Source organism: Eretmochelys imbricata, chromosome 2, assembly GCF_965152235.1.
Source record: "Eretmochelys imbricata isolate rEreImb1 chromosome 2, rEreImb1.hap1, whole genome shotgun sequence".
NCBI classification, from domain to species: Eukaryota; Metazoa; Chordata; order Testudines; family Cheloniidae; genus Eretmochelys; species Eretmochelys imbricata.
This window is the reverse complement of record NC_135573.1, coordinates 264,939,079-264,966,395: the sequence shown is the minus strand read 5'-3', so window position 1 is coordinate 264,966,395 and position 27,317 is coordinate 264,939,079. Positions and strand designations below refer to the sequence as shown.

General features: G+C 42.3%; 1 protein-coding gene across 4 annotated transcripts in view; it reads left to right on the top strand.

The window, feature by feature from the left end:
- SETD2 (SET domain containing 2, histone lysine methyltransferase) overlaps positions 1–27,317 on the top strand; it is a 115,345-nt gene that overhangs the window by 63,461 nt on the left and 24,567 nt on the right. For all 4 annotated transcript variants that reach the window (XM_077808482.1, XM_077808486.1, XM_077808484.1 and 1 more), the window contains exons 14-17: positions 1,484–2,159; positions 7,081–7,215; positions 8,355–8,494; positions 13,948–14,059. In XM_077808482.1, the coding sequence (XP_077664608.1) occupies positions 1,484–2,159; positions 7,081–7,215; positions 8,355–8,494; positions 13,948–14,059 (1,063 nt within the window). The remainder of the gene's footprint in view (positions 1–1,483; positions 2,160–7,080; positions 7,216–8,354; positions 8,495–13,947; positions 14,060–27,317) is intronic.

Sequence of the window (27,317 nt, the reverse complement as noted above, 5' to 3'; positions counted from 1 at the left end):
TTGCTCCAGATCAGTGAATACATTTCATTCCCTTTATCAAAAAATTGAGAGTCACGAAGCATGGAAAATATCAGCCAAAACAGGTACATTTTGAGAAATTTATGAGCCTATGAAAAGGGAGCTATAATGGAAATATCAGTGTAATATTATCTGCTGTCTTGTTGACCACTAGGAAAAGTTATAATGCAATAGATATTGTTTAGATTATCCAGCACAATTTCTCTTGGGTTGCATTGCCTGAACTTGAGGGCATAAAGACACATAAAGTGTATGTTACACAGAGACAGCATAATTACCTGTGTTGCTCTGCTAAAATCCTTAAATGCTCTGACAGACCCAGAGCCATGATGCAGCTGTGAAGGGGGAAATCTCCAGGGGAATGAACATTACAAGAGTGGGAAAACAGTGACATGAGGTTCCTCAATATTTTTGGATGCTACTCAATGTCAGCCTCTTAATTCACAATTAAGACTTGCCAGTGTAAACATACAATAGTTCGGGAATTCTAAGGTTTAGGTTCCCACTGGAAGTATTATTTGCCCAAACTCCTTTTGCTTATGCATTATATTGCAACATGGCAGAGGCTACCCAGCTGTGGTCTGAACCACAGTTGGCTCACAAAAAGCTGGCTAATCACACAGTTCTGGCTTCTTCATATTCCAGTTGCTAAAAGCGCATTTAAAAACTCTAAAAATATTCTTTTCTTAATATTACTTTTCCAAAAGGCCATTACTGTAGTGACCACAGAGATGTTATGTTAATGGGAAGAGAGGGGACCAAGTAACTTAAGACATGGACCACGCTATGAAAAAGATTGGGAATGCCTCTATTACTGGATAGCATGTTACATTTACCCCATGAATAACAAGTTACGTTAACTTTTACTTATGCAAATGCAGCTTGAGGGAGCCCAGAAATGGAACGTGTAAGCTATAGCTGTCTGCTGGTCTGAATAAACTTGCACGGGTTTTTTTTTTTTTTTAATCTGGTGTGGTACTGGATGCTTCGTTTGGGGTTCTTTCAGTAGTGTGGTTTTCTTTCCTCCACCAAAAGGTTAAGTTTCAGGATTAGCTCTGCCTGTGATAAGAACAAGATCTTTTGCATTATTTTGAACGGGCTTTTTAGAAAAGTAATGCTATACATGTGTGTGTATATAAGTGAATGTCTTTCACACACATGCAGAGCATATGAGTCTGTGTATGAAGTAGAGAAAATGTCCAAACCTAGTGAGGTTTTTTTCTTTTGCACTCTATTTCAGGCTATCTTTTCTTTAGAGTGAATTTTAAAATTCTTTTAAAGTTAAGAAATGTGTTCCAAGGTTCGATTTGGAGCAATAAATATTCTGTTATGACTCCTACCTTCTCTCTCCTTTTAGTTTTTAATGCATTTATTGACGGGCCTTTGTCTATAAATAGCATCCGAGGGTACCCCTATAATCTGTTTAACTCTGGGGCAGGAGTTATGAAGTGGTTCTCTTTTTCAGGTATGACACACCCGCTTCTTCTAAGAAGAAAGTGCGGCTCAAGGATCGCAACAAGCTGTCCACGGAAGAACGCAGGAAGCTGTTCGAACAGGAAGTAGCTCAGCGGGAGGCTCAGAAACAACAGCAGCAACTACAGAACCTAGGGATGACTTCCCCACTTCCATATGATTCCATGGGCTACAGCGCTCCCCACCACAGCTTCATTGGCTATCCCCCTGGCTATCCCATGCAGGCTTATGTGGATCCCAGCAATCCCAATGCTGGGAAGGTGCTACTGCCCACGCCGAGCCTGGATCCCATGTGCTCTCCTGCAGCCTATGAGCATCCCCAGACTTTGGTTGGGCACACAGTCGAACCACCCCTGACTGCTCCTCAGCCAGTACCAGTAGTACAACATGTAGCAACAACGATGGAGGTTTCTGCTCCTCAGTATGTAGCACAAAGTGACGCCGTGGTCCATCAGGAACCTAATGTAGCTGTCTTGCCAGTGCCTGCCCCGGGTCCAGTGCAGGGGCAGAGTTATGGAGTATGGGATTCCAGTCAGCAGACTGTAGCTGTGCAACAGCAGTACTCTCCGGCCCAGTCTCAGCCAGCCCTATATTACCCAGGGCAGACGTGTCAGACTGTTTATGGTGTGACATCACCTTATGCTCAGACTACTCCGCCAATTGTACAGGTAACTCTCTCTGAGAAAATGCATAATGAACCCTTCGAACACAGCTTGTCAATAAGCACCAGACAATGAAAGGAGTTAGACTGCTAGCTGGAAGACAAATTTTTCTATAGTTAACACTTCTAACTCTAGTATCTGGTGAGTCTGGCGCACTGGTGCAGTTTAATCATGTGGGCCTGCTTTGTGGGGTCTAGGTAAATCAGACTCTTCCAATTTATTAAGATTTTTTTCTTTAATGTGCACAGTGAAGCATCTCTTAGTCACTGGGACTGAGTGCTTAGCAGTTGGAGAGAGATTTTTCCTGCTCTATATGTGTTTTATCCATTACTTTTTCTGTTGTTAATGTTGTCTGTTTTTGTGAACAGATACTTCTGGGCAAGGGATTATACTCTTACGTAGTATGTTATGGAGGCAGTAAAACATGCAGGTGTGCAGTCACTTAACATTCCTAACCCTTGGGTGGATCTTTAGAAACGTGGCCAAGGGCTCTAAGGGTCTCTGTAAAGTATATGGAATGCAGTACCTGTGCACCCTAGAGTGTTACTGCAATTCTGAAATGGAAGACTGTGTTGGAATACAGTACAATGAAATCTACCCCTTCAGGGATTCTGCTGCCCTGAATAGAGGGTTAAGAGGTAGTTTATGATAATGCTAGAACTCCATGATACTGATTCCATGCAATTTTCTGCAATCCATCAGTGGTGTGAGGGGTTTCGTTTGAAACCAGATCTTGAAATGACGACAAAAAATGTAGTGTTCCATACTCATTCTCTTTCGATTCCCTAACCAGTTTGGTTAAACTCAGTCTGGCCCTCTGAAAAATCAAGCTTGGACTCCTTCTGCCTATTAATAAAGATTCTGTTCTTCGATCTTAAGTAACAGCTGTGTTGCTGATTCAGAGTTCCATCAAAATCAGCACATGGGTAACTGCATGGCTCAGAGGGTTGCTAATAGGACAAAGGTTCTTTCATTTGTAGGTCACTGGTTTGAATTCAGCACAGATCAATAATTGTCACCATCTGATCTTGGTACTTACCACCTGTCTGGTGGGTGGTATGAAATGAGTTGACTAGTCAGTTCAATTCCTCGTGGACAGGTGTCCATCACCAAAAAACAGGCACGCCACTAATTTGCTCCATATTGGCATTCTCAGCAGATCAACGAAGTCTGATTGGGCCATGGAGACTGAAGTCTTCCCCTGTGACACTCACACATCACTAGAGATAGTCCCGTTAGGTCAGGATCGAGGATTGTGACATGGCTTTCCCTGCTGTAGACTTTCTGCAGACAATTTTGCTAGTATCAGTCTGGCTCCTTCTAGAAGCACTAAATCCACACTCGGGTCTATTTTTTGCATTTTCCAAATACAATAAAGAGATTAAGTTGGATCTGTTATGATGGAAGGGAGACCTCACGAAGAGCATAAAAATGCATCCCTCTCCTATATGTATCAGCAAATATGCATCTTAATATTCAAATAGGAGCATGCACAGTAAGAGAAGAACAAAACACTCTCACTTCCTTGATTGTCAATTCAAGGGAGAAAGCGTAAACAAACAGGAGTTCAGTTATCAGCTTTATGTTGTTGCTTGCTGAGTTCCACATAATTTTCCATTTCCACAGGTAATTGTCAGGGTTACTCCATGGGCTGATAGTAGCATAATTTTTATTGTGCCTGTCACAGTCATAACTAGGCTGTGGTACAGACTTGAAATACACAGATGTGTAGTACCATTACTAGAGGGATTGTGATTAGATATAGGGGATTGGGAGCCAGGCGTCCTAAATTCTCCACTCCACTGCTTTATAACTGGCCTTGAACAGGTTACGTCACATTTCTGTGCTTCAGTTTACCAAGCTGTAAAATACGTGCAATATTTCAAATCAGTGATGAGAATTCATTAGTTTTTAGCTACTTTATCCTCCTCAGACATAAATTGAAAGTAGTCTTAATTGCTATTAATATTGAAAAATATGATGATAATGAAGGCACATAAGTGCATCTAAGGGTGACATAAGTGTATTCATTCACTCTTCATGAATCATTTTTGTGTAACGCCAACTTAAAAAAATAGCCAGTTCACATCCCATGTTTAAAGACTATTTGCTGCTGATGTGCAACCAAAACTAAAAGTTTAATACAGGAATTTCAGTGACGGAGAGGTCAGTCAGTCACTAGTCGAAGTGGGAGGTGGGAGAGATAATCATATATCTGCATAGATTATGGGGATAGAAAGGACCATTGTGAACATTTGGTCAGACCATCTGCATAACACATGCCATAGGACTCCCCTGAATTAATTCGTATTTGAACTAGAGCATAACTTTTAGAAAAACATCCAATCTTGATTTAAAAACTCCCAGTGATGGAGAATGCACCTTGGCATATTGCTCTGTTGGTTAATTATGCTCACTGTTAACAATGTGCATCTTTTTTTGAGTCTAAATTTGTCTAGCTTCAACTCCCAGCTGTTGGGTCTTGTTATAGCTTTGTCTGCTAGACAGAAGAGTCCTCTTACCTATTTTTTATTTCTTGCGTGTACGTACATACACTGTGATCAGTCACCCCTGTACCTTCTCTTTGATAAACTAAATAGACTGAGCTTCTTGAATCTATTATTATGGGTGGGACTTCCAATCTTAGGTTTTAACTAATAAACACCCCCAACTCTTGCTCTCTCGCTCTCAAAAATGAAATTGGTGTTTACTGGATAAACATAAGAAAGATGAGAAATGGTTACCTGTATCTACGGTTTTGTCTATACAGTGCAATAATGCAGACTATATGGATGTGATTTTTAAAGTGCACAGATTTGTTGAGCATTAATTGGTCCATTTAGACCTTGCTGGTTCTTTCTTTGAACATTGTGTGCTTTAACATTGTGCATTTTGAAACAGTACTTCGTTAAAGCCCACTAAGGAATGTTACAAAGAGATTACTAATTACAGTATATGCTACTGTAATTATATATATTATGCATTAAAGTACATATAAAGAGAGAGCCCTGAAAAAATCTGATTTTTGGACATCTGCATAAAACTCAGAAATTGCTTTAAAAAATACCCAAAAGTGAAATCAATAAACCCCAAAACCCAGAAGCCATTACTGTAAGGTATGTTTTCCAATCCTTTAATCATTCGCATGGCTCTTCTCTGAATCCTCTCTAATTTATCAGCATCCTTCCTGAATTCTAAATACTAGGCCTGGATACAGTATTCCAGTAGTGGTTGCACTAGTGCCAAATACAGAGGCAATATAGCACCTCTGTTCCAACGCGTAGGAGTAGAGATGTCATACTGAGCACAGGGGACTGGACTAGAAGACCTTTGTGGTCCCTTCTGTGATTCTCCAGTTTATTTATCTGTGGGTCAGTTACATATTGTACAGTACTCAAGTCTAGGGAAGCTTTGTTTTATTCAAAACTGGTCCACTATTTCTTTTCAAAACAATTGTTCATCTACTTAGTTGACCAGTGCAGATTTCACCCAGAGCAGTAATGGACAATATTTACCTAAAAGTGATTATTGCAGGAGAATGAAGGATTTCAGAATATTTGATGATGATTTCAGGGTTTTGGTTTTTTTAATATTGTGTCCCAGGACATTTTGATCACACTTCGCTTGGTACCAGTATGTCTGAGTCTTTTTACTGAGGGACTCTTGCTTTGTTGCATAGGGCCTTCTCAGTCTACAGGTGCAGATTATACCTAGACCCTTTTCAATGATGGAGCTTTATAAAATCATGAATGGTGAGGAGGAAGTGAATAAGAAAGTGCTATTTACCCCTTCATATAACACAAGAACCTAGATCACCCAATGAAAATAATAGGCAGCAGGTTTAAAGAAACATAAGTATCACTGCACACAACACACAGTCAACCTGTGGAACTCATTGCCAGGGGATGTTGTGAAGGCCAAAACTGTAACTGGATTCAAAAAAGAATGAGAGAACTTCATAGAGGATATGTCCATCAATGGCTATTAGCCAAGATGCTCAGGGATGCACCCCAGTGTTCTAGGTGTCCCTGCACCTCTGACTGCCAGAAGCTGGGACTGGATAATTAGAGAAGAATCACTTGATAATTGCCTTGTTCTGTTCATTGCCTCTGAAGCATCTGGCACTGGCCACTGTTAAAAGACAGGATACTGAGCTAGATAGACCATGGTTCTAACCCAGTATGGTCATTCTTATGTTCAGTTGTCCTGCTGAAAAGGTTCAATGACAGAAAGCTTCTGTCCAGTGGAAGAACAAGGTCATTCCTTTTAAGTATCAGTATTCTGCTGGAAAGCTGGTATTTCATAGGTTGTACATGTGGTATCTGAAGTAGTACTGGCAGTGAGTTTTGCTCAACATAACAGGTATTTTATACGGGAGAGATCCAAGACATCCCTTCTTTGGATAATACTTAATCTGCAGGGACATGATGCATGCAGCATGCCCTTCATGGCAGACATTGATGTTTGTTTTCAACAAGATGGCTGTCACCAGTCAGAGGCTCAGAAATGCCATTGTAATTTAAAATGCATTGCAGGTTTTATTCATGGTGAACCTGTTTCTTGACTTAAGCATGTTCATAATTGCATCCATTTTGTTCAGCTTTGCAGTTTTCTTCTAGTACTGAGGGAATACCAGTTTTGAATCCCAAGAAATAGAATATTTTACATATTTTTTTTAAACTTAAATTTCCTGTGAAGAACAAAGATCTATCAAATTTATGTAAAACATTTTATGAAGTTAAAAATGCATTGATACATATCCTGTTCCAGAACAGTTGTACAACAGAAACAGTATATTCCACTTTCCACTGCATCTTGAAATAAAACCAGTTTTACCCTGTTTCTTTGTTCCATCATTGATCACAGAAGTAACAAAAGATTTTTCAATAAGGGAACTGATTTCCCAGTTTCTCTTGCTTTGTTTCAGAGTTATGCACAGCCAGGTCTTCAGTATATCCAAGGGCAGCAGATTTACACAGCTCATCCACAGGGAGTGGTGGTGCAGCCGACAACAGCAGTAACAACGATCGTAACAGCCGGGCAGCCTCAGCCCATACAGCAGGTGAGGCCTGGAGCGTTACAGTCCAGCCTTGTAACATGCCAGCAACTTACGGAAGGCAATTTTTTCATGACCCATGAGAGACAACGGTGTGATGCCTATCCCATTTGGTGTACCCTTTCCCCTGTTTCCCATTTATGTTGGGGAGGACAATATCCTATCCATTTCCCTTAAATTGTAACTAGAAAGCCAATGGATTTACTGTCAAAAGGGTAGTTAAAACTTAGAGTTGATTCCTTTGCAAACAGCATCCCTTCCCTTGCTCTACTACCTGGCATTGTGAGAAGGGCTGGTCGATTTCATATCCACTGTTCTTGTCTCCCACTCTAGCATTTGTAAACGTAGTACTCTCATAAGCTATCTATCTTAAAATGGCAAGTCCTTTTCTCCTCCCTCTCTCTGTGTGGACTTTGCTGTGAATGATTCCTAAGCTTGGTTCTCTGTCCTGAGAAAAGAGAATCACTTGTGCTGTGTTTAGTGATCTGGTCTCAACGCTGCTCTGTGTAAGGGGAATATCTCTGCCTCCCTACCAGCCTCCTGTCTCCTCACTGTATAGGAAAGGTGATTAGGTTCTGTAGTGGCCTTGGTTTCAGACTGGATTCAGTATACTAAGCCTTTATCGTGTGAAAAGGGCTGTTGGTGCTGCTGTTGTCAGCCACCTCACAGAATGATGTAGATTCCTCTGAGGCTATTGATTGCCTAAAGTTATGTCTATGCTACAAACTTCTGCTGGCATAGCTACATCAATCGGGATGTGATCCTTGGGTAACATAACTGTGGCATCAGAAGCCCGAAGTGCATCTGCAATTATACCAGCAAATTTGTGCTTTTACCAGTATGGCTTGTTTCACTCATGTTTGCTGGTATAGCTGTGTCCACACTAGGAGCACTTTGCTGGTATAGTATGCCAGTTTTCCTATACATATTAGGCACTCCTAGTGTAGACATGGTCTTAAACTTGCTAAGTTAATCAAAAGCATCACACTGAAAGTGAAAAGTGGCCCACTGGACTACTGCTTTATAAATGGACTTGGTCAGGTAACCATTACTTTCTCATACACTGTAGCTTTGTATTAAAAGCTTTGTAATGTTGTCGTTATTTGCTCATCTTTCTCTCTTTGCTGTTGTTGGGGTATTTTTAGCCAGAGCTGGTAGTGACCAACAATCTTCTGGATCTACCGCCGCCATCTCCTCCAAAACCCAAAACCATTGTCCTCCCTCCCAACTGGAAAACAGCCCGAGATCCAGAGGGGAAGATCTATTATTACCATGTGATCACAAGGTAAATGCTCACTTACCTATTCAGTGCTGATGTTCTTATTCATGTGTAAAAACTGCACCTTTATTCTGTGTTGGTGGTATTCCAAACTACTGTGCAATGTATTGACCTGTCTCTACAATGCTGTCTCTGCAAGGTGCTGCAGGAGGTAGGCTGGGGATTCGTTTAGCAGTGTCCCTCTGTCAGCACTGAGCCGATAACCCAGAATGATGTTAGGGGTCCTCTCCTTCTAGAGGTCTTAAATCATTAAAGACTCTGTGGTACTTTGTGTAAGTGGAGAGGTGTTAGCCCAGCAACCTGATGAAATGTTTGGCAAACCTTTTTCATACATACAAACTTCAGCTTCAATTGGAAACAGTTTTCCTCTTATCTTCCTATCTTAAAATATGACTGGCATGTCAAGTGTAAAAGCAAAATTAGGCAGGCCAAAAAAATAATTTGAAGAGCAACTAGCAAAAGGCACAAAAACTAACAGCAAAAATACTTTGAAGTACATCAGAAGCAGGAAGCCCGCCAAACAATCAGTGGGGCCACTGGATGATTGAAGTGCTAAAGGAGCCACTCAAGGAAAACAAGGCCATTGAGGAGGACCTAAATGAATTCTTTGCATCGGTCTTCACCGTAAAGCATGTGAGGGAGATTCCCACACTGAGCCATTCGTTTTAGGTGACAAGTCTGAGGAATTGTCCCAGATTGAGGTACCAATAGAGGAGATTTTGGAACAAACTGAGAAATTAAACAGCAATAAGTCAGCAGGACTAGATGGTATTCACCCAAGAGTTCTGAAAGAACTCGGGTATGAAATTGCAGTACTAACAATTGTGGTATGTAACCTATCGCTTAAATCAGTCTCTTTACCAGATAGCTAGAGGGTAGCTGATGTAATGACGATTTTTAAAAAAGGCTCTGGAGGCAATCCTGGCAATTACAGGCTAGTAAACCTAACTTCAGTACCAGACAAGCTGGTTGAAACTATAGTAAAGAACAGAATTATTAAACACATAGATGAACGTGATATATTGGGGAAGAAGCAACGCCGCTTTTGTAAAGGGACATCATGCCTCACCAATCTTCTAGAATTCTTTGAGTGTGTCAACAAATGTGGACAAGAGTGAGCCAGTGGATATAGTGTACTTGGACTTTCAGAAAGCCTTTGACGGTGTGATTGGGCAACAAAATGGCAAATGAAATGTAATGTGAATAAATGTAAAGTAATGCACATTGGAAAAGATAACCCCAACTATACGTACAATATGATGGGGGCTAATTTAGCTACAACTAATCAGGAAAGAGATCTTGGAGTCATCGTGGATAGTTCTCTGAAGACGTCGACGCAGTGTACAGCGGCAGTCAAAAAAGCAAATAGGATGTTAGAAATCATTAAAAAAGGGATAGAGAATAAGACAGAGAATATCTTATTGCCCTTATATAAATCCATGGTACGCCCACATCTTGGATACTGCATACAGATGTGGTCTCCTCATCTCAAAAAAGATATACTGGCATTAGAAAAGGTTCAGAAAAGAGCAACTAAAATGATTAGGGGTTTGGAACGGGTCCCATATGAGGAGAGATTAAAGAGGCTAGGACTTTTCATCTTGGAAAAGAGGAGACTAAGGGGGGCTATGATAAAGGTATATAAAATCATAAGTGGTATGGAGAAAGTGAATAAGGAAAAGTTATTTACTTGTTCCCATAATGTAAGAACTAGGGGCCACCAAATGAAATTAATGGGCAGCAGGTTTAAAACAAATAAAAGGAAGTTCTTCTTCACACAGCGCACAGTCAACCTGTGGAACTCTGCCTGAGGAGCTTGTGAAGGCTAGGACTATAACAGGAGTACTGGATAAATTAATGGAGGTTAAGTCCATTAATGGCTATTAACCAGGATGGGTAAGGAATGGTGTCCCTAGCCATGATCACTTGATCATTACCTGTTAGGTTCACTCCCTCTGGGGCACCTGATATTGGCCACTGTCAGTAGACAGGATACTGGGCTGGATGGACCTTTGGTCTGACCCAGTATGGCCATTCTTATGTTCTATACCAAAGGCTCTTAAGCAAACTAAGCAGTCATGGGATGAGAGGGAAGGTCCTCTCATGGATCAGTAACTGGTTAGGAGATAAGGAACAAAGGGTAGGAATAAATGGTCAGTTTTCACAGTGGAGATATGTAAGTAGTGAAGTCCCCTAGGGATTTGTACTGGGTCCAGGGCTATTCAACATACTCATAAATGATCTGGAAAAAGGTGTAAACAGTGAGTTTGCAGATGATACAAAACTACACAAGATAGTTGTCCAAAGCAGACTCGGAGAGTTACAAAGGGATCTCACAAAACTGGGTGACTGGGCAACAAAATGGGAGATTAAATTTATTGTTAATAAATGCAAAGTAATGCATGTTGGAAAACATAATCCCAGCTATACATACTAAATGATGGGGGTCTAAGTTAGCTGTTAACATTCAAGAAAAAGATCTTGGTGTCATTTCAGTTGTCTGAAAACATCTGTTCAATGTGCAGCAACAGTCAAAAAAGCTTAACAGAACATTAGGAACTATTAGGAAAGGGATAGATAAATCAGATAAAAAAATCATAATGCCACTATATGAATCCATGGTGTACCCACATCTTGAATACTGCATGTAGTTCTGGTTGCCCCATCTCAAATAAGATATATCAGAATTGGAAAAAGTACAGAGAAGGGCAATAAAAATGCTCAGAGGTATGGAATAGCTTTCATATGAGGAGACTGGTACTGTTCAGCTTGAAAAAGAGACAGCTGCGTGGGGATATGAGAGAGGTCTATAAAATCATGAATGGTGTAGAGAAAGTGAATAAGGAAGTGTTGTTACCCCTTCATATAACACAAGACCCCTGTATCACCAAATGAAATTAATAGGCAGCAGGTTTAAAACAAACAAAAGGCAGTACTGCTACTTCACACACCGCAGTCAGACTGTGGAACTCCTTGCCAAAGGATGTTGTGAAGGCCAAAAGTAGAACTGGGTTGGAAAAAGGATTAGATAAGTTGATGGAGGATAGGTCCATCAATGGCTATTAGCCAAGATAGTCAGGTGTCCCTAACTAAACCTCTGGCTGTTAGAAGCTGGGGCTGGATAACAGGGGATGGGTCGCTTGATACATTTCCCCGTTTTATTCACTCCCTCTGAAGCATCACCTGCTATTGTTGGAAGACAGGATATTGGGCTAGAAGGACTATTGGTCTGACCCAGTATGGCCATTCTTATGTTCTTATGCTTTATGTGGTCGTTATGGTTTTTCATGGTTAATATAAGTCAGAAAAGAGGTTTGGATGGGAATTCAGTCTCTTATTTTAAGGAGAGCTAGTGTGAATAGTTACATTAAAAAAAAAATGACTCTGTTGTTGATTTGTGTTATCCCTGATTTGTACTGGGACGTACAAGCCCCAGGTAATACCAACATAAGGAGCATTTCAGAACAGCAGGCAATAGGAAGACCTTACTGATTACCTAACAAAAATTAATATTCCGTGTTTTGGGAGTCTTCATATAAAAGGAATGACATGCAATTCAGCCTTCAGCTGTTGGTATTGATACATTTAGGCAATGAATCCTCCATCAGTTGCTTTGGAAACTGCTGACTAAACCTTATTAGACTTAAACTCATAGCAGTTTTACCCCCTGGAAATGTTTTGTAGGCTCTTTTTTTAACTAGCAGCATTCTAAGGCTGATACAGTAGAGTCATATTGCATGATTACTCGTTTTCTCACCTCTTACTTATTGGTCCATTTTTCCCTATGGGGCAGATATTAGTTTAATATTATGGCTTATGTAGTGATGGAATAAAATCCAGGTGCTCACCATTAAGTAGGTTTTTAAAATAGTGTATTAGGTTTGCAGAAGGACATGTGGTCCATTTAAACAAGCATATTTAATTTTCCACACAGTCCTCTCATAGACTTTAAGGTCGGAAGGGACCATTGTGATCATCTGGTCTGACCTGCACGTTGCAGGCCAGATAACCTCATCCACCCATTCCTGTAATAGACCCCTAACCTCTGGGTGAGTTTACTGAGTCTTCAAATCAAGATGTAAAGACTTCAGGTTACAGAGAATCCACCATTTACTCTTCTCCCTGACCCCACCCCCAAAATAAGTTTTTGTTTGGATTGTGATGATTGTCTGGGTACTTCCATTGATGAATCAAAACCAGAACCTTCAAACCAGATGGTCCCTTTTCTTCATGGTTTCAGATACTTTGTCCATAGTGTACAGACAGCTATAAGTCCAGGCCTTGTTTGGAATCAAAAGTTAGAGATGGAAAAGACCTATGTAACATTTGGTCATTTAGTCTATCTGCCGGGACCCAGTGCAGCATAGTTCTCTCTGTTGTCCCCTTCAGGATTTTGATTAGTCTAATTTTAAATGATTCCAGTGATGGGATGGGGCTTCCAAAACTTCTGGGAGACCATTCCACAGTCAAATAGACAGCATTTTTAAGACATCTTTCCTGATAGCCTAAATTTTCCATTGCACCATTTTGTCCCATTACTTGTACTTACCGCACCTTGGATCACACTAAACAATTTCTCTCCCTTGTTGATGGATATACCCTTTCGGTGGCAATTATCTCTCATTTGTCATAATTTAGCCAAGCTTTTCCATATTAAATTAATTATTCTTCGTCAATCAATCGATCTCTCCAGTCCTTTGTTCATTCTTGTTGCACTTCGTATGAAATCTTCCCTGTTTGTCTGCATCTTTCCAGTAATGAAATGCCTAGAACTGAACACTTGATTCCAGGTGTGGTCTGACCTCATTTCTGTAGAGAAGAGACTACTACCCTCAGGCTCTGTGATGTGATGTCTCTGTACAGGCAAACCAAAACTGCACTGTTTCTGCTTACTACCATGTTGCTTTTCAAATTCATGTAATCCCTACACCTTTCAGCATGACAGTCGCCCAGGTATATGATGATTTCCCCAGATGCACTAGCTTGGAACCTCGTTTTATTTCATAAACATGTCTGTTCTGCATAATTCTCCGTCTTCACTGGCATTCATAACTACCCTATTTGGTATCATCTGTGTATGCCATTACTGTGCTATTAGTCATTATTGATCTGGAAGAAAAGACAATGTTAAGATTAGATCTGTCCCTAATCCAGTGGCATGCTCATAGATGCCCCAACTTGAAATGCATTGCTGTTTATTGTTGACTTATTTATAATACTTTCAATGCATGTGACACTGTTCATATCCCTGTCAATTCAAAATATTATTTTCCAGGAGGTTTTTGTGAGGCACTGGTTATGTGTGATCAAAGCTGAGAGTCCTGTTTACAGTCAGTTATTTGCAAGAAGGCAATCAGGGCTGGCTTCCAAGTGTCCAGAATAGAGGCTATGATGGTAATTTCATGTGTGTGCTTCCATTACTTCAAGATATGAGTGAGACCGTTCCCTTCTTTCTCTAGGCAAACCCAGTGGGATCCTCCTACTTGGGACAGCCCCGGAGATGATGCCAGCCTCGAACATGAAGCTGAGATGGACCTTGGGACTCCAACGTACGATGAAAACCCAATGAAAGTAAGTGTGCAATCAGCAGGTGGAACATCTCCTCTTTCACTGCTTTAAATGGAGGAGTGGAAAATTGTGTCATTCTCTGTCCTGTGGCCAACTAGTCTACTGTGTAGCAAATACAAGCATGTGAGAAAATTCAAATTGTTGAAAGCATGGATGTCAATATCTTATACACACTGAATATGAACAGAAGATAGAGGTGTTTTTTTAAATGTCGACTGAAAAGCTCAAATTAATGGTCTGGCCAGATGTTTCTGAAAGCTTTGTTAGTATACCATTAAACAAGGTTTTCCTTGGCCCTTTGGCATAGGAAATAGGTGAACCTTTCCAATAAGAAAATATATTAGTAGAGTATTGGCCCCCTCTAGCTCTAGAGAACACTAGTACCACCCGTTCTGTTCCATAACTGCTGAAGAAGTTTCTCTTCATTATCTGGAACTTCTCTTACAGGAGCTAGGAGGAGGCCGTGGTAGACTCCCTCTCAGACATGATAGCTTGTTTTGTTAGAGGTGTTCCTGAAGTTCTAGCTCCCCCTCCCCCCGCCAAAGAAATAAATACCCATATTGGATTATATTTGACCCTGACACTTTACAAAGTCAGTGTCATGGATCCAGTGTTTGAGTCTGGCTGAGCAAAGAGAATTATTTTGTGTTATTGGTCTAGAAAGAATTTTTGTATGTTCATATAGATGTCATACTCTTAAAGCTGGGCATCAGTGGTGGAATCATGTTTCTGAAACTGGGATGCTTTGCAACTCAAGAGAGAAAAGCTTACAGTTCTTCTTTGAGTGATTGCACATGTCCATTCCGTGCTAGGGGTGTGTGTGCCTCGAGCACAGTCACTGGAAATTTTTCCCTCAATGGTACATGTCAGATTGGCTCCAGTGCCTCCTGGAGCCACATGCTCATGGTGCCAGTATAAAGGGTCCAGCCGACCCCGCACCCCGTCAGTTCCTTCTTACCACTCATGACGGTCGCTGGAACTGCTCATTTCCCCTATTTCTTTCCTCACTAGTTACTTATTTTTCATTTGGACTATAAATAGTTCTTGTACATAGTTTGGATGAAGATTCTGCCTTATCAGTGGTGCCAAAAAAGAAACATAAGAAGCAGCTGGCTGAGAGGGGGTGTTCCCTGACTCAGAAAAAGGCCAAGCTTGTGGAGCGCAGTGGAGTGCGACCTGAGTTAGAACCCTTAGTGTTTCTCCCTCCCCCCGATGTCAGGGACACATTCCAGATGCTCATATTTTGTGGCCATGGAGAGGACTCCTCTGTCCCATCATGCAGCACCTGACCTGGACTCTGGTACTGAGCCCATTACTGATCCTTAGGATCTAGACCTGAAGGATCCAGTTGGTGCAGAAGGAGAAGAGGAGGGCCCCCTGTTGGTGATGACTTAAATAGCTTCTGATGAGCTTTGAAGAGGGTGGCCTCAAGCTTAGGGCTGCAACTGGACATAGTCAAAGAATCCTCCCACAGCCTCGTCGACATCTGGGCAGCGGCAAGGCCGACTAAAGTGGCTCTGCCTTTCAATGAGGCTACCATGGGACCAGTTAAAGCCTTGTGGCAAAACTCATACTCCCTGCCGCCCACCTGTGGAGAGCTGAGAAGCAGTACTTTGTTCCCACCCAAGGGTATGAGTACTTTTGCTCCCACCTCCCGCCAGGGTCCCTGGTGGTCTCGGGGGCCACCAAAAGGGAGAGACGGGCTGCATGGAGCGACCCCTAAGACAAAGGACTCAAAGAAGCTAGACCTATTTAGTCGAAAGGTTTATTCTACAGGAGGTTTACAGCTCCGCTTCTCCAACCATCAGGCGTTGTTAGGGAGATATGACTTTAATGTCTAGAACTCCATGTCAACGTTCAGAGACTTGCTTCCCCAGGCGTCCAGGCAGGATTCTACCAGTGTGGAGAAATCAGTAGCCGGGGCCTCCCTGCAGGCCACCCTGGACGTGACAGTCTCAGTGGCTAAATTCCTGGTCATGCACAGGTGTTCTTGGCTGTAGTTGGGCCTGCCAACGGAGGTCCAGCAGTCTCTCCAGGACCTTCCGTTTGAAGGAGCCTCGCTCTTCTCAGACCAGACAGATGCAAAGCTCCTTGGACTGAAGGACTCCAGAGCTCTACCTTCAGTCCCTGGGCTTTTACACCCCAGGACCCTTGGGGGAGCATTTCAAGAGTCAGCAGAGTGCCCATTTCTCCACTCTGACATCCCAACCTGCAAAAGAAATGAAGCCGGGGTTTTAAGCACAGACAGCCACCCCCATCCACCTCAGCATCTCTACCCACCCCACCCAGAGACTCGGGGTGGGGGGGGGGCGCTCTAAACAGAGCTTTTGATGGGATGCCCGAAGGCATATATCATTTCCCATAATGCCGGATCCTATGTTCCCACTGTTTTCAGACTGCCTGTCCCACTTCAGCTGAGCAGGATCTCATATAACCATAGACCTTTGGGTGCTGAGTACTGTAGGGATGGGTTATATTCTCCAGCTTGTTTCCACCGCTTGGTCGCACCCTCCCTCCCTGTCCCTCTCCAGAGACCTACTCACAAGCAACTCTTAGCCCTGGAGGTGCATGCCCTCCTCCGAGTGGGAGCTGTGGAGGAGAATCCTCAGAATTTAAGAGGGAGGGGGTTTGCTCTATTTCCTAATTCCCAAAACCAAAGATGTCAGGCCTATCTTAGACCTGCACCATCTCAACGGCTATCTCAAAAGGCTGAAGTTCCACATAGTCTCCTTGGCCACCATCATTCCCACCCTGGATTTGAGGGACTGGTATGCTGCTCTCTATTTGAGAGGCGCCTATTTCTACATCACAGTTTTCCAAGGACACAGGTTATTCAGGTTCATTGTGAATCAGGCCCACTACCAATTTGCTGTTCTTCCATTTGACCTGTTGGCAGCCCCATGGATTTTTATGAAATGCATGGCGGTACTGGCGGCCTTCTTGAGAAGGTGAGGGGTACAAGTGTACCTGTATCTCAACAACAGGCTTGTCAAAGGCCAGTCCAAGGCTCAGCGTCTGCCTCATTCAGTCAACCTTTCAGGCATTGGGCTTGCTATTAAACAAAAATCTACCCTCAGCCCAGTGCAGAGGATCGAGTTTATTGGAGCAGTGCTCAACTCCACCCAGACCAAGGCCTTCCTCCCAGAAACCCACTTCCAGCTGACAGCGTCATTAATAGCACAGGTCAAGGCCCACCCTCTCACAATGGCACATTTCTGCCTCAGACTTCTAGGTCACATGGCATTGTGCACATACGTAGTGTGGTATGCAAAGCTACACCTCTGACCCTTTCAAGCTTGGCTGGCCTCAGTGTTCTCACCGAACCGCCACCACTTGGACTCCGTGCTCTCTGTACCTCCTCTGGTCCTCGCCCCCTCTTGATGGGCTGCACAGACGTTCCCTTCATCAGGCTCCAGTCTTCCATATCCCTAGTCTTTTGGATGTGTCTGAGCTAGGGTGGGTGGGGCTCGCCTGGGGCACCTCAGGACCCCAGGGCCTTTGGGTCCAGAAAGAGCTATCATCACATATCTTTGTCAGAGAACTCGGCGCAATCTGCCTAACCGGTCAGGTGTTCCTACCGCACATCGCAAACGAGCATGCTAGTGCTCACGGACAACACGGCAGCCATGTACTACCTCAGCAGGCAGGGAGGGGCTTGCTCTTCCCCCCTGTGTTGGGAAACTATTCACTTAAGGGAGTTTTGCATAATGCACTCAATCCACCTCGAAGCTCCTCACCTTCGGGGGGCCCAGAACGAACTGGCAGATCACCTCAGTAGGTCTTTCCCTGGTCATTGTGAGTGCTTCCTCCATCCCGACATAGTGAAGGTCGTTTTCCAGCAGTGAGGGACTTTCCCATATAGGCCTGTTTGCGACCAGACACAACAAGAAATGTCACCACTTTTGTTCCCTGCAAGGCCACAGCCCAGGCTCGCACACAGATGCTTTCTTGCTCCCTTGGACGGAGCATCTTGTTTACAATTCCCCCCCATTCCACTTGTGCACAAGGACCCAGTCTGGCCCCATTGCCACTGGTTTGCCACACTGCTATGTCTTTTAGAAGCGACTCCAATACCACTCCCTCTCCTCCTGGACCTGATCCCACAGGACCATGGTTTAATGCTCCATCCAAACCTCAGCACCCTCCACCTGACAGCTTGAAAGCTCCATGGCTGAATCCCATAGAGTTGGTCTGTTCAAGTAAGTCCGCCAGGTCCTTCCAGGTAGCAGGAAACCCTCTACCAGAGCTATATACCTCACCAAGTGGAAGTGCTTTTCCATTTGGACCTCCCAGCCATACGATAGTCTCTGGAGACTGTTCCTGGAGTATCTGCAACATCTAAAACAGCAAGGTCTGGCAATACCGTCAGTTAAAGTACACCTTGCAGCGATCTCAATGTTCCACCCTCCAGTGGATAGCTAATCAGTTTTCTCGCATGAAATGTCCATCTGCTTCCTGAAGGCCTAGAAAGACTATACTCTCAGATTCTGGAGTCCATTCCCTTGGGAAACCTAAACCCCATCTGATCAAAACTCATGGGCCCCCTGTTTGAGCTGCTGGTTACTTGTTCCCTATAATACCTTTCCCGGAAAGTGGCCTTTCTGGTGGCTATTACTTTGGCCAGAAGGGTCTTAGAGATTTGGGCCCTTACGTCAGAACCACCGTACACTGTCTTCTTTAAGGACAAGATACAGTTATGCCCCCACCCTGCATTCCTCCCAAAGGTAGTTTTGTAGTTTCACAGTAATCAGGCAATTTTCCTGCTGGTTTTCTTTCCGGAACCTAACGCAAACAGGGAGGAACAACATGTCCAAACACTGCATGTTAAATGTACTCTAGTCCTCTATTTTGAGAGGACAAAACCATTCTGTAGATCCGTTGTGGCAGTAGCAGACAGGATGCAAGGCCTTCCCATCTCACTTCAGAGGCGCTCAACCTGGATTACAGCATGCATTCGCACGTGCTACGAGCAGGCAGGGGTCCCGCCAGCAGCTGTCTTGACTGTCCATTCTACAAGGGTGCAAGCTTCTTCAGCAGTGTTCCTGGCCCAGGTCCCTATCCAGGACATGTGCAGAGCCGCAACTTGGTCATCAGTACACACATTTTCTTCCTGCTACACCATCACCCAGCAGGCCAGGGATGATGCCGGGTTTGGTCAAGCCATGTTACAATCAGCATGTCCATAAACTCTGATCCCACCACCTGCATTACTGCTTGGGAGTCACCTAATGGGGAATGGACATGTGCAAGCACTCGAAGAAAAAAAATGTTACTAACCTTTCCATAACTGTTGTTCTTTGAGATGTGTTGCACATGTCCATTCTACGACCCACCCTCTGACCTCTCTGTTGGAGTTGGCTTGCAAGAGGGAACTGAGAAGGGTACGGGGTCAGCTGGTCCCTTTATACCAGCGACATGAGAGCACGGCACTTGGGGGCATTAGAGCCAACCCCACGGGTACCACTGAGGGGAATATTTCTGGGGACTGTATCGAAGTGCGCCCACACCTAACAGAGAATGGACATGTGCAACACATCTCGAACAACTGTTACGGAAATGTTAGTAGCTGTTTTTTGGGGACAAGGTCATAGATAGTATCCTCAAAAGGGAGACTCTGTCTATCCCAAAAGAGGCAGCCTGAATTCAGTGGGCAGAGCACAAGATTTAGGAGGCAGGAGACGGGGGTTCTGTTCCTGGCACTGCCACTGACCAGCTATGTAACCTTGGGCATGTCAGTTATTCTCTCAGTGCCTTTGTTTCTCCATGTCTGAAATGGGGATGATTCTTTGTAAAACACACTGAGATCTATAGAGGAAGTGTGATATAAAGCTAATGTGATACTGAGAGTATATAGAATTTAACATTGAGTGGCAGTCCTTTCAGCACACTTAATTTTTTTTCTCTCCTGCTGAATATACCTTCCAGGTTTCACTGATCACCGAGCCCACCTTACTGGCCCATTTAGAGTTTTTTAAAAGCTGCTATTTAGCTTTATAGTTAAGCACTCTTCTATAAATACATAGTTTGACTGCTCTTACTTCAAAAGCTGATGGTTTTTAACTCTCCCAAAGGAGCCATTATTGCCTGTATTGTTAGAGCATAAGGGATTGTAAATCCAAGGATTGTCTGTCATATATGAAGCTGAGTGTTAAAAATGTGTAGCAAATTCCCACTGAGAAAGTAACTTCACTTGCAAAGCAAACAAAGAGGCTAGTTGGCTTGGTTTTTCTTAACATCCCATGGCCTATGTCCAAGGTCTCAGTGAGGATCTGAAATCAACTTTTTTCTTTTCTTGCACTCTTACACTTTAAACAAATGAGGGTAAAAAGGAGACCTGTGTCAAGGTGCACTGGAGAGTGTGTTTTATTGCGTTATAGCATCATAGAATCATAGGACTGGAAGGGACCTTGAGAGGTCATCTAGTCCAGTCCCCTGTGCTCATGGCAGGACTAAGTTATAACTTCCTGGAAATGGTTTACTATGGACATAGCCCCTAAACCTGTTGACTTTAGAATGTTGCTATATTTTCAGAAAAACTCAGCACCCAGAAGCTCTCTTTGAAAACACAACAAAACTGATCAACTTCCCTCTTTCTAGCCCCCTCACAATCCTGAAAACTGTCAGCCCAACCTCCTGTTCAGACTATTCCCTCTCTCTACCTACTGTTGCTGGTCACCCCCCGGCCCCCTTTCTATCTTCCATGGTAATGCACTGCTAGTTAACCCATCTTCTCCCTGCTAGTTGCCCACACAGTGCTCAAGTCACGAACTCTCAGATACATGGGAAGCACCAGGTGAAGTTCACTGTGGGTTTCTGTTGCTTATATTACCGAGACGTCTAGGATTGGGCCCTGTTGTTCTAGGCACTGTACAAACATAGAGATAGATTTTGTGCCTGCCATGAAGAGCTCTGCTCTAAGCAGGAGTAGCCTTGTCCCACTTCACTTCTACTGTGGAGACTTTCCTCAGCCTCATGTACAAATGTCCGTAGGGCTCTCCTAAAAGCCCTTGAAAACGTCCAGTTGCTAGGTGTTGCCACCTGGAAAGAAGCCAGGGTCCTAGGGGGTTAATAAAATCCATGTGTTTTTTCTCTCTAAGTATTATAGCATTCAGCATTCTGTTATAAATACCTAATTTGCAAATGTTTACTCCCTTGCGAAAAAGAACACCACAAAAATAATGAGCAAGAACTTGGTATACAACTGCTCAGCTGTGGAGCAGTTAGTTTTGCAAATTGACAAAGAAATCCATCAGGCCATTTTAACTACTTTGCTGTTGGTTCTGTATCCCATCGGCTGCATTTGCTTTCGACTGGCATCCATGGAATGTCAAGACATTCCTGGTATGGTAGGCAGCAGTCGTCCCTTAAAATAGATGAGTTGTAAAGATACAACACATCTTGTCGTTTCTGGTTCTCTTTTGCCTGTGTAGTTTTTTAAAAAAGGCAATTGTGTACATTTTCAATGCAGGGGGTTTCCAGTGTGACTTAACTAACTCCCTGCACCACACCATTTTGAAAATGTCTACCTTTAAAGTAGTTAGTGTGATGGACAAAAGGATTAAAAATTCTATAAATTAATTTCCTTTATGAATGCTCTTGATTTTTAAAATTGAAAGAAATGTTAAATTTGCACTTTTTCACCATTTATATAGTTGCATTTAACTCAGCCTGAAAAAAGTAAGAATTCTAATCAATTTACCTTTTGTTTAAAATCTGATTCTGGTCAATTTTGTTTTCTTGTTTACCTGTATTAACCCAATCCTGCTCTATGTAGGTTGCAAACAGCACAGGAAAATCGTTGCATCCAAACCAAAAGCATGCTTTCCGTCTAAACTTAAAAGGATGTTCATAAAGACATTTCAATTAAGTTTTGTAAAATATTTATTAAACAAAACCTTTATCTTAGATCCTCCTAGTGTCCCTTTTAATTAGAATACGTTAGTTTGTCTACTTGAAAATAAAGGCCTCACTGTTCCTGAGAATGAGAAATTAATTGGAAAAAGTGATTGCTCTTTGTTCTGATCCATCAAACTCTGGAATCTGTTATGTCTGAATCTTGCCTTTAGGTAGTAACTTAATGGTGCCTGGACTAACAATGTTAGGGACACTTCCTATTGTAAATGGAAAAGGACCTGATCTGCATTAATTTGTATTAGGAATGGGTCCTTTTGTAAATCAGGATATTTCGTTTGGGTCAGAGGCAGTCATAATTTTAAAGGATCGATAGTTTTTAGTCTCTGTATTAAACATATAATGAATAGATTGCACTTTACTTTCAAGAACAGTATGATAAAATACACGTATGTGCTGTTGGTAAAAGATAACCATTAAAAATGGGGAAATGGTCATTAAAAAAAATATACAAAGTTTTGGAATATATAATCAATAGACTAGATGGTGTTGAAGGGACACCAACTTAAAAATCATATCTGTTTTGATTTACCTAGTATGGATGCCTTAAATTACAGTAACAAAGCCCGGGGCGGGGAGGGGAATGTTCTGTATTTTTCCAATTTTTCTGTACATTTGGCAGAACTTTGTGCATTGTCAGTTTCACTGTTTCTCCTGCACAGTCAGTTTTTCCTGTTAATGTGGGTCTTTCATGCATCAACAGGAGTTCCTCCTCCTCCTCCTCCTCCCCAAAAAAGCAGCCTTGACATTTTTTTTAAAATATAGGACAGTGAAATTGTAAAGCCACAGAAACTGGTAGGGAGACTATGGGCAGCTGAAGGTACTATTAGTTTGCATCTTGAAATTGGCTAGGTTTCAGGTTGATTGCATTCCATTAAAATTTTCAACATTTTGTGCTGTGCCATCTCACCAAATTAGACTCTTTTGCTGCTGTTAGAGAGCTTTGCTGTAAAATGAAAGACTTCATGCCATGTTTCAAGATGACACTGCTTCAGCATCACACTGACATCATGGTGCATTGTAAGTGCTGAGATATGGCTTGTCAGTATTTTACATTCGCTTTTATGAAAGGCTGCAGCTGTAAAAGACAGGCTAAATTTTACTTTATGCACTTATAATCCAAAAAATTTGGAATTCATTGTAATAATATTACTAATGCTGACTTCAGTTGAAATAAATGTGGGTCTGATGCTTGTTTCTCTGGGAATTTCACTGTAAATTAGGTCAGGTTTGCCAGTGCACATGTAAGTGAGCACAGAGGAGTGGTACAACCACTGATATAATTAATCTCCACCTACTCTTGGTGGATTCATCAAAATTAAATCAAGACCTTAGTTGTTTTAGTAGATTCTGTTTAGTCGTGATTATTAGACATAATTGGAGGAAATCTTCTGGAGTTCATTATGTCAATGTCATATTTAGATTTCACTTTCTTTTATTTAAGAAGAACAAACTTCTGTTATGCATCTAGTGCAAAATATACAACATTTGTCACCTGTCTAAAGACATGAAATTGCACTATCTTAAGGAACTGAATGTTGTAATTAAAATCAAGGTAAATTTCATGCGGGCTGGAAAATGGGAGCTGTGTGTTTAATACAGTATTTATATGGGTAACTGCCCTTCCTCTCCCAAGTCTTTTGAAAAGTTCTGTGAAGTTCATTTTTAGTACCCATGTTGTTGTAGGTATGTGAAATCTCTGTGAGAGACCTTACGTAGGGCTGTGGGATCCAGTGTCATCTTTATGCTGATGATGCTCAGCTCAACATCTCCTTTTCATTGGACCCAGACAGATATTCCCTTGCTCTGTATCTGACAGATATGGACTTGGGTGCTCAATGTGGAGAAGACCAAAGTGATACTGTTTACCAGAGGGAAGCATTCTGAGCGTCTGGCAAAGTCTCTCCTTCAGTTGAAGGAATTTGCATCCTTGTAAAGGTAGTTAGCAATCTTGAACTCTTACTTGAGCCCTCTCTACTCCGAGTATTGGCCAGAAAAACCTTCTGTGGTTTACAACTAGCAAAGAAGGTAAGTCCCTTGCTCTCAGGTGTGGAACTTACTACAGTCAAATACTCCATGGCTCTAAATTATTGCCACACACTATGCCTTGGCTAACCTTAAGCCATGTTTTGTTTTATGACAATGTATTGCTTAGTCACTAGAAAGTATTTTAACTTTTTCCTTTTACAGACATGCCTTTTTGTTGTCTGTATTAGAAATAGCAATGTGTTTACAAATATTCAAACTGAATGCTGTCCCGTTCTTGCTTAAGACACAGGCTGTCCACATACAGTAGGCTGTCCACATTCAGTAACAAGCGTTCAGAAGTAGACACATTCCCACTTACTCTGGTTTTGTACCTTTTGGGGTAGGAACTAGGATCAAATTTCAGACACCATTCAAGCTCTTTCTCATCTAGAGTCAGTGCTCTTTCTGCTGAGGAGTAGTGGTGCCGCAGTCCTTGGTCTGATTAGCTTGTTACCTTGCATCACTGCTCTGTGCCGTGGGGTGAGATGCAGAGGCACAATTCTGGAATATTGGCAGTAATGGACGTGGCGTTGATGACAGATGGTCTTCACCAATGGTTATTTCCCCTCTTTGATTCATTTGACCCACAAAGGAAGGCTTGACCAGATTGTACATCTACTCATTTTGTTAATAAACCCAGAGCCCAAAGGTGGCTGCATTTCAGTGGTGGGCAAAGCAAACCCTCTGTGTAGTTTGCATATCAATTTAAGTGCTTTATCCTTGGTTGAAAGATGCTGTAGATGCATTAAAGCATGGTTATTATCATTACTTCAATTCATCTTTCATAAAAAATTATTTTGAAGTCTGCTGTGTTGCTCCCACCTCTTTCATTCTCTTTTAAGAACCAGGAGTCAAGGACGGATTTCGTTCTTGCTTTAAAGGATGAGTTTGTGCCTTTGGGAAGTAGCAGTTAAAATACCTAGGATTTATTTATATATATATATATATATATATTTTTTTTTAAGGTGTTTGTCTGTATTTAATACATCAACCCTTGTATTTCCAGCCCACTATATTAATGTCTCCTGTACTACAGTTCTAGAAGGCTACCCAATAGTTACAGTAACGTGGTGGTTCCTTCTATCTTCTTGTTTGCCTTGTCTTCCTTTAAAAGAAGGTGGAGGACATCAACAGGCATGGGGTCCCCCTTCTGACTTTCTTGGTGTATTTGGTGCTCCTACCTTCCAGTTTCCAGGATCTCCCTTTCAACTGACCACGCTGACCTGTTCCCTCCCTCACGTGCTAGTCTCTTCCGTTTCATCGCCTCTTCGTTTACAACCCTGACCTTTCTCCCCCTGTTTCCTTCTCTCAGGTTCCTGACTACCATCTTCTTTGCCCCTCTTGCTCCTCAAGACCAGCTGGTGCTGTTAACTCAGCTCTACAGCATTTCCATTTAACCCGTCGCCCACTGATACCAGATTAAGGAATCTGAATCTCGTCAGAGTGCTCTTTTTTCATATTACATATTACGGGTATAGTGTGCAGCACTGGAGTGTACGTGCATTCCATTTTCCTGCTAGGCAGGAATCCAATCAAGGTAGAGCTTACTTGTCAATTAGGAAGACCTTGGAGTGATGTAAACAACAAATCCTGTGTCCTGTGCTGAAATACAAGCCTCTGATACTATTTCTAATACAACTGTGATTCTCGCATTTCAGGTTTCAGAGTAACAGCCGTGTTAGTCTGTCTTTGCAAAAAGAAAAGGAGGACTTGTGGCACCTGAGAGACTAACCAATTTATTTGAGCATGAGCTTTCGTGAGCTACAGCTCACTTCATTGGGATGCATCCGATGAAGTGAGCTGTAGCTCACGAAAGCTCATGCTCAAATAAATTGGTTAGTCTCTAAGGTGCCACAAGTACTCCTTTTCTTCTCACATTTCAGTTACTGTCTGCAACGTCCTTCTCTCTGGCCTTGACAAAGGCAGTCATGCCCCGCTGATATCCATTCAGAAGGCTGCTGCAAAGACCACTTTCCTAGCCCTGCTTTGACCATGTCACCTTCTCTTTGCATCCCTTCACTGGCTCCCTCTTCTCTCTTGTATCAGACATAAGCTACTTGTCTTCACTTTCAAGGCCATTCACAACCTATCCCTACTCTCCCTATTATTTCTCATTCAGTGTTGAAAGATCAGCTTCCCCTCTGATAGGCCTATGATGCTAGCCTCCATTGTCATCTTGTTACATTTTCAAACAAGCACCTTTGTGCTTTCTCCCACGTTGCCGCTCACTCCCGGGAGAAGTTCCCCATCAACATCTCCAATGCCCTCCTCAGAACTCTCCTTTGCTGTGAAGCCTGTCAGAAAAGTGACAACAGCTAGGCTGCTAGTGTGCAGAGACCACTACCAATGATACTGACCAGTATTGTCTCATTTCCTTGTACTCCCATGTTGGTCTGTCTATCCCTCTGTTGTTTCTTGTGTTATATGTAGATTGTAAGCTCCTTGGAGCAGGGACTGTCTTTGTGTTCTGCGTTTGTACAGTGCCTAGCACAGTGGCATCCTGATCCATGTCTAGGGCTCCTAGGCACTTTTGCAATAAAAAGAAATCTAAGCAAGTTTCTGTACTAAAAGAAAAAATACACTGAGATTAAAGATAATAAAGTTAACATTAATTTTATTTCTCACAGCTTGCAGCTTGAGATTTTTTTCTCCCTCTGATTTGATTCTTTCATTTGATGAGCACGGACTTCAATCCATCCTGCATGTTTCAAAACCAGCTGCAATTAACCAAGATGATCATGTTTTAACTTCAACTTATGTATCATGTTTGATTTGCCAAATCTGGAACATGTGCAACAGTCCCTTCACCCTCACAGTTCTGGGGAATAGTATTTGCTAGCTTGCAGCTACTAGAGAGCCACTGGGCTGCAAAATATTTGTCTGTAGATTTGAAGCAAAACAAAAGTTGTTCGTGTTGATTTTAATTTCTTGGCACCAGGATGGTAGATTTAAGAGTATTTTGATCCTTAAATTGTAATTTTAAATTTTCATATGTAAAATGTAACTTGCAGTATAACTACCATCCTATCACAAGTTTAAAAACTGCTATAGTACATGCTCTTTGTATTCCAGGTGCACTGGATCAGAGCCACATCGTGTTAGGTGCTGTCTAAACAGAGTGAAAAGACAGTCTATAATTTAATGTAAGGCAAGAAGTGGGTGAAACCAACAATAGAAAGGAGTGGGGGGATGGAGAATGAGGGAGAGAGTAATGAGACAGTGAGTTCATCTAAGGCCTTCTGTGCACAGCTAAATTATTTCCTGTTGGTTAAGACCATTGTCAAGTTGGGTTCATCTGTGTGACTAAACCACTTGTCAGCGT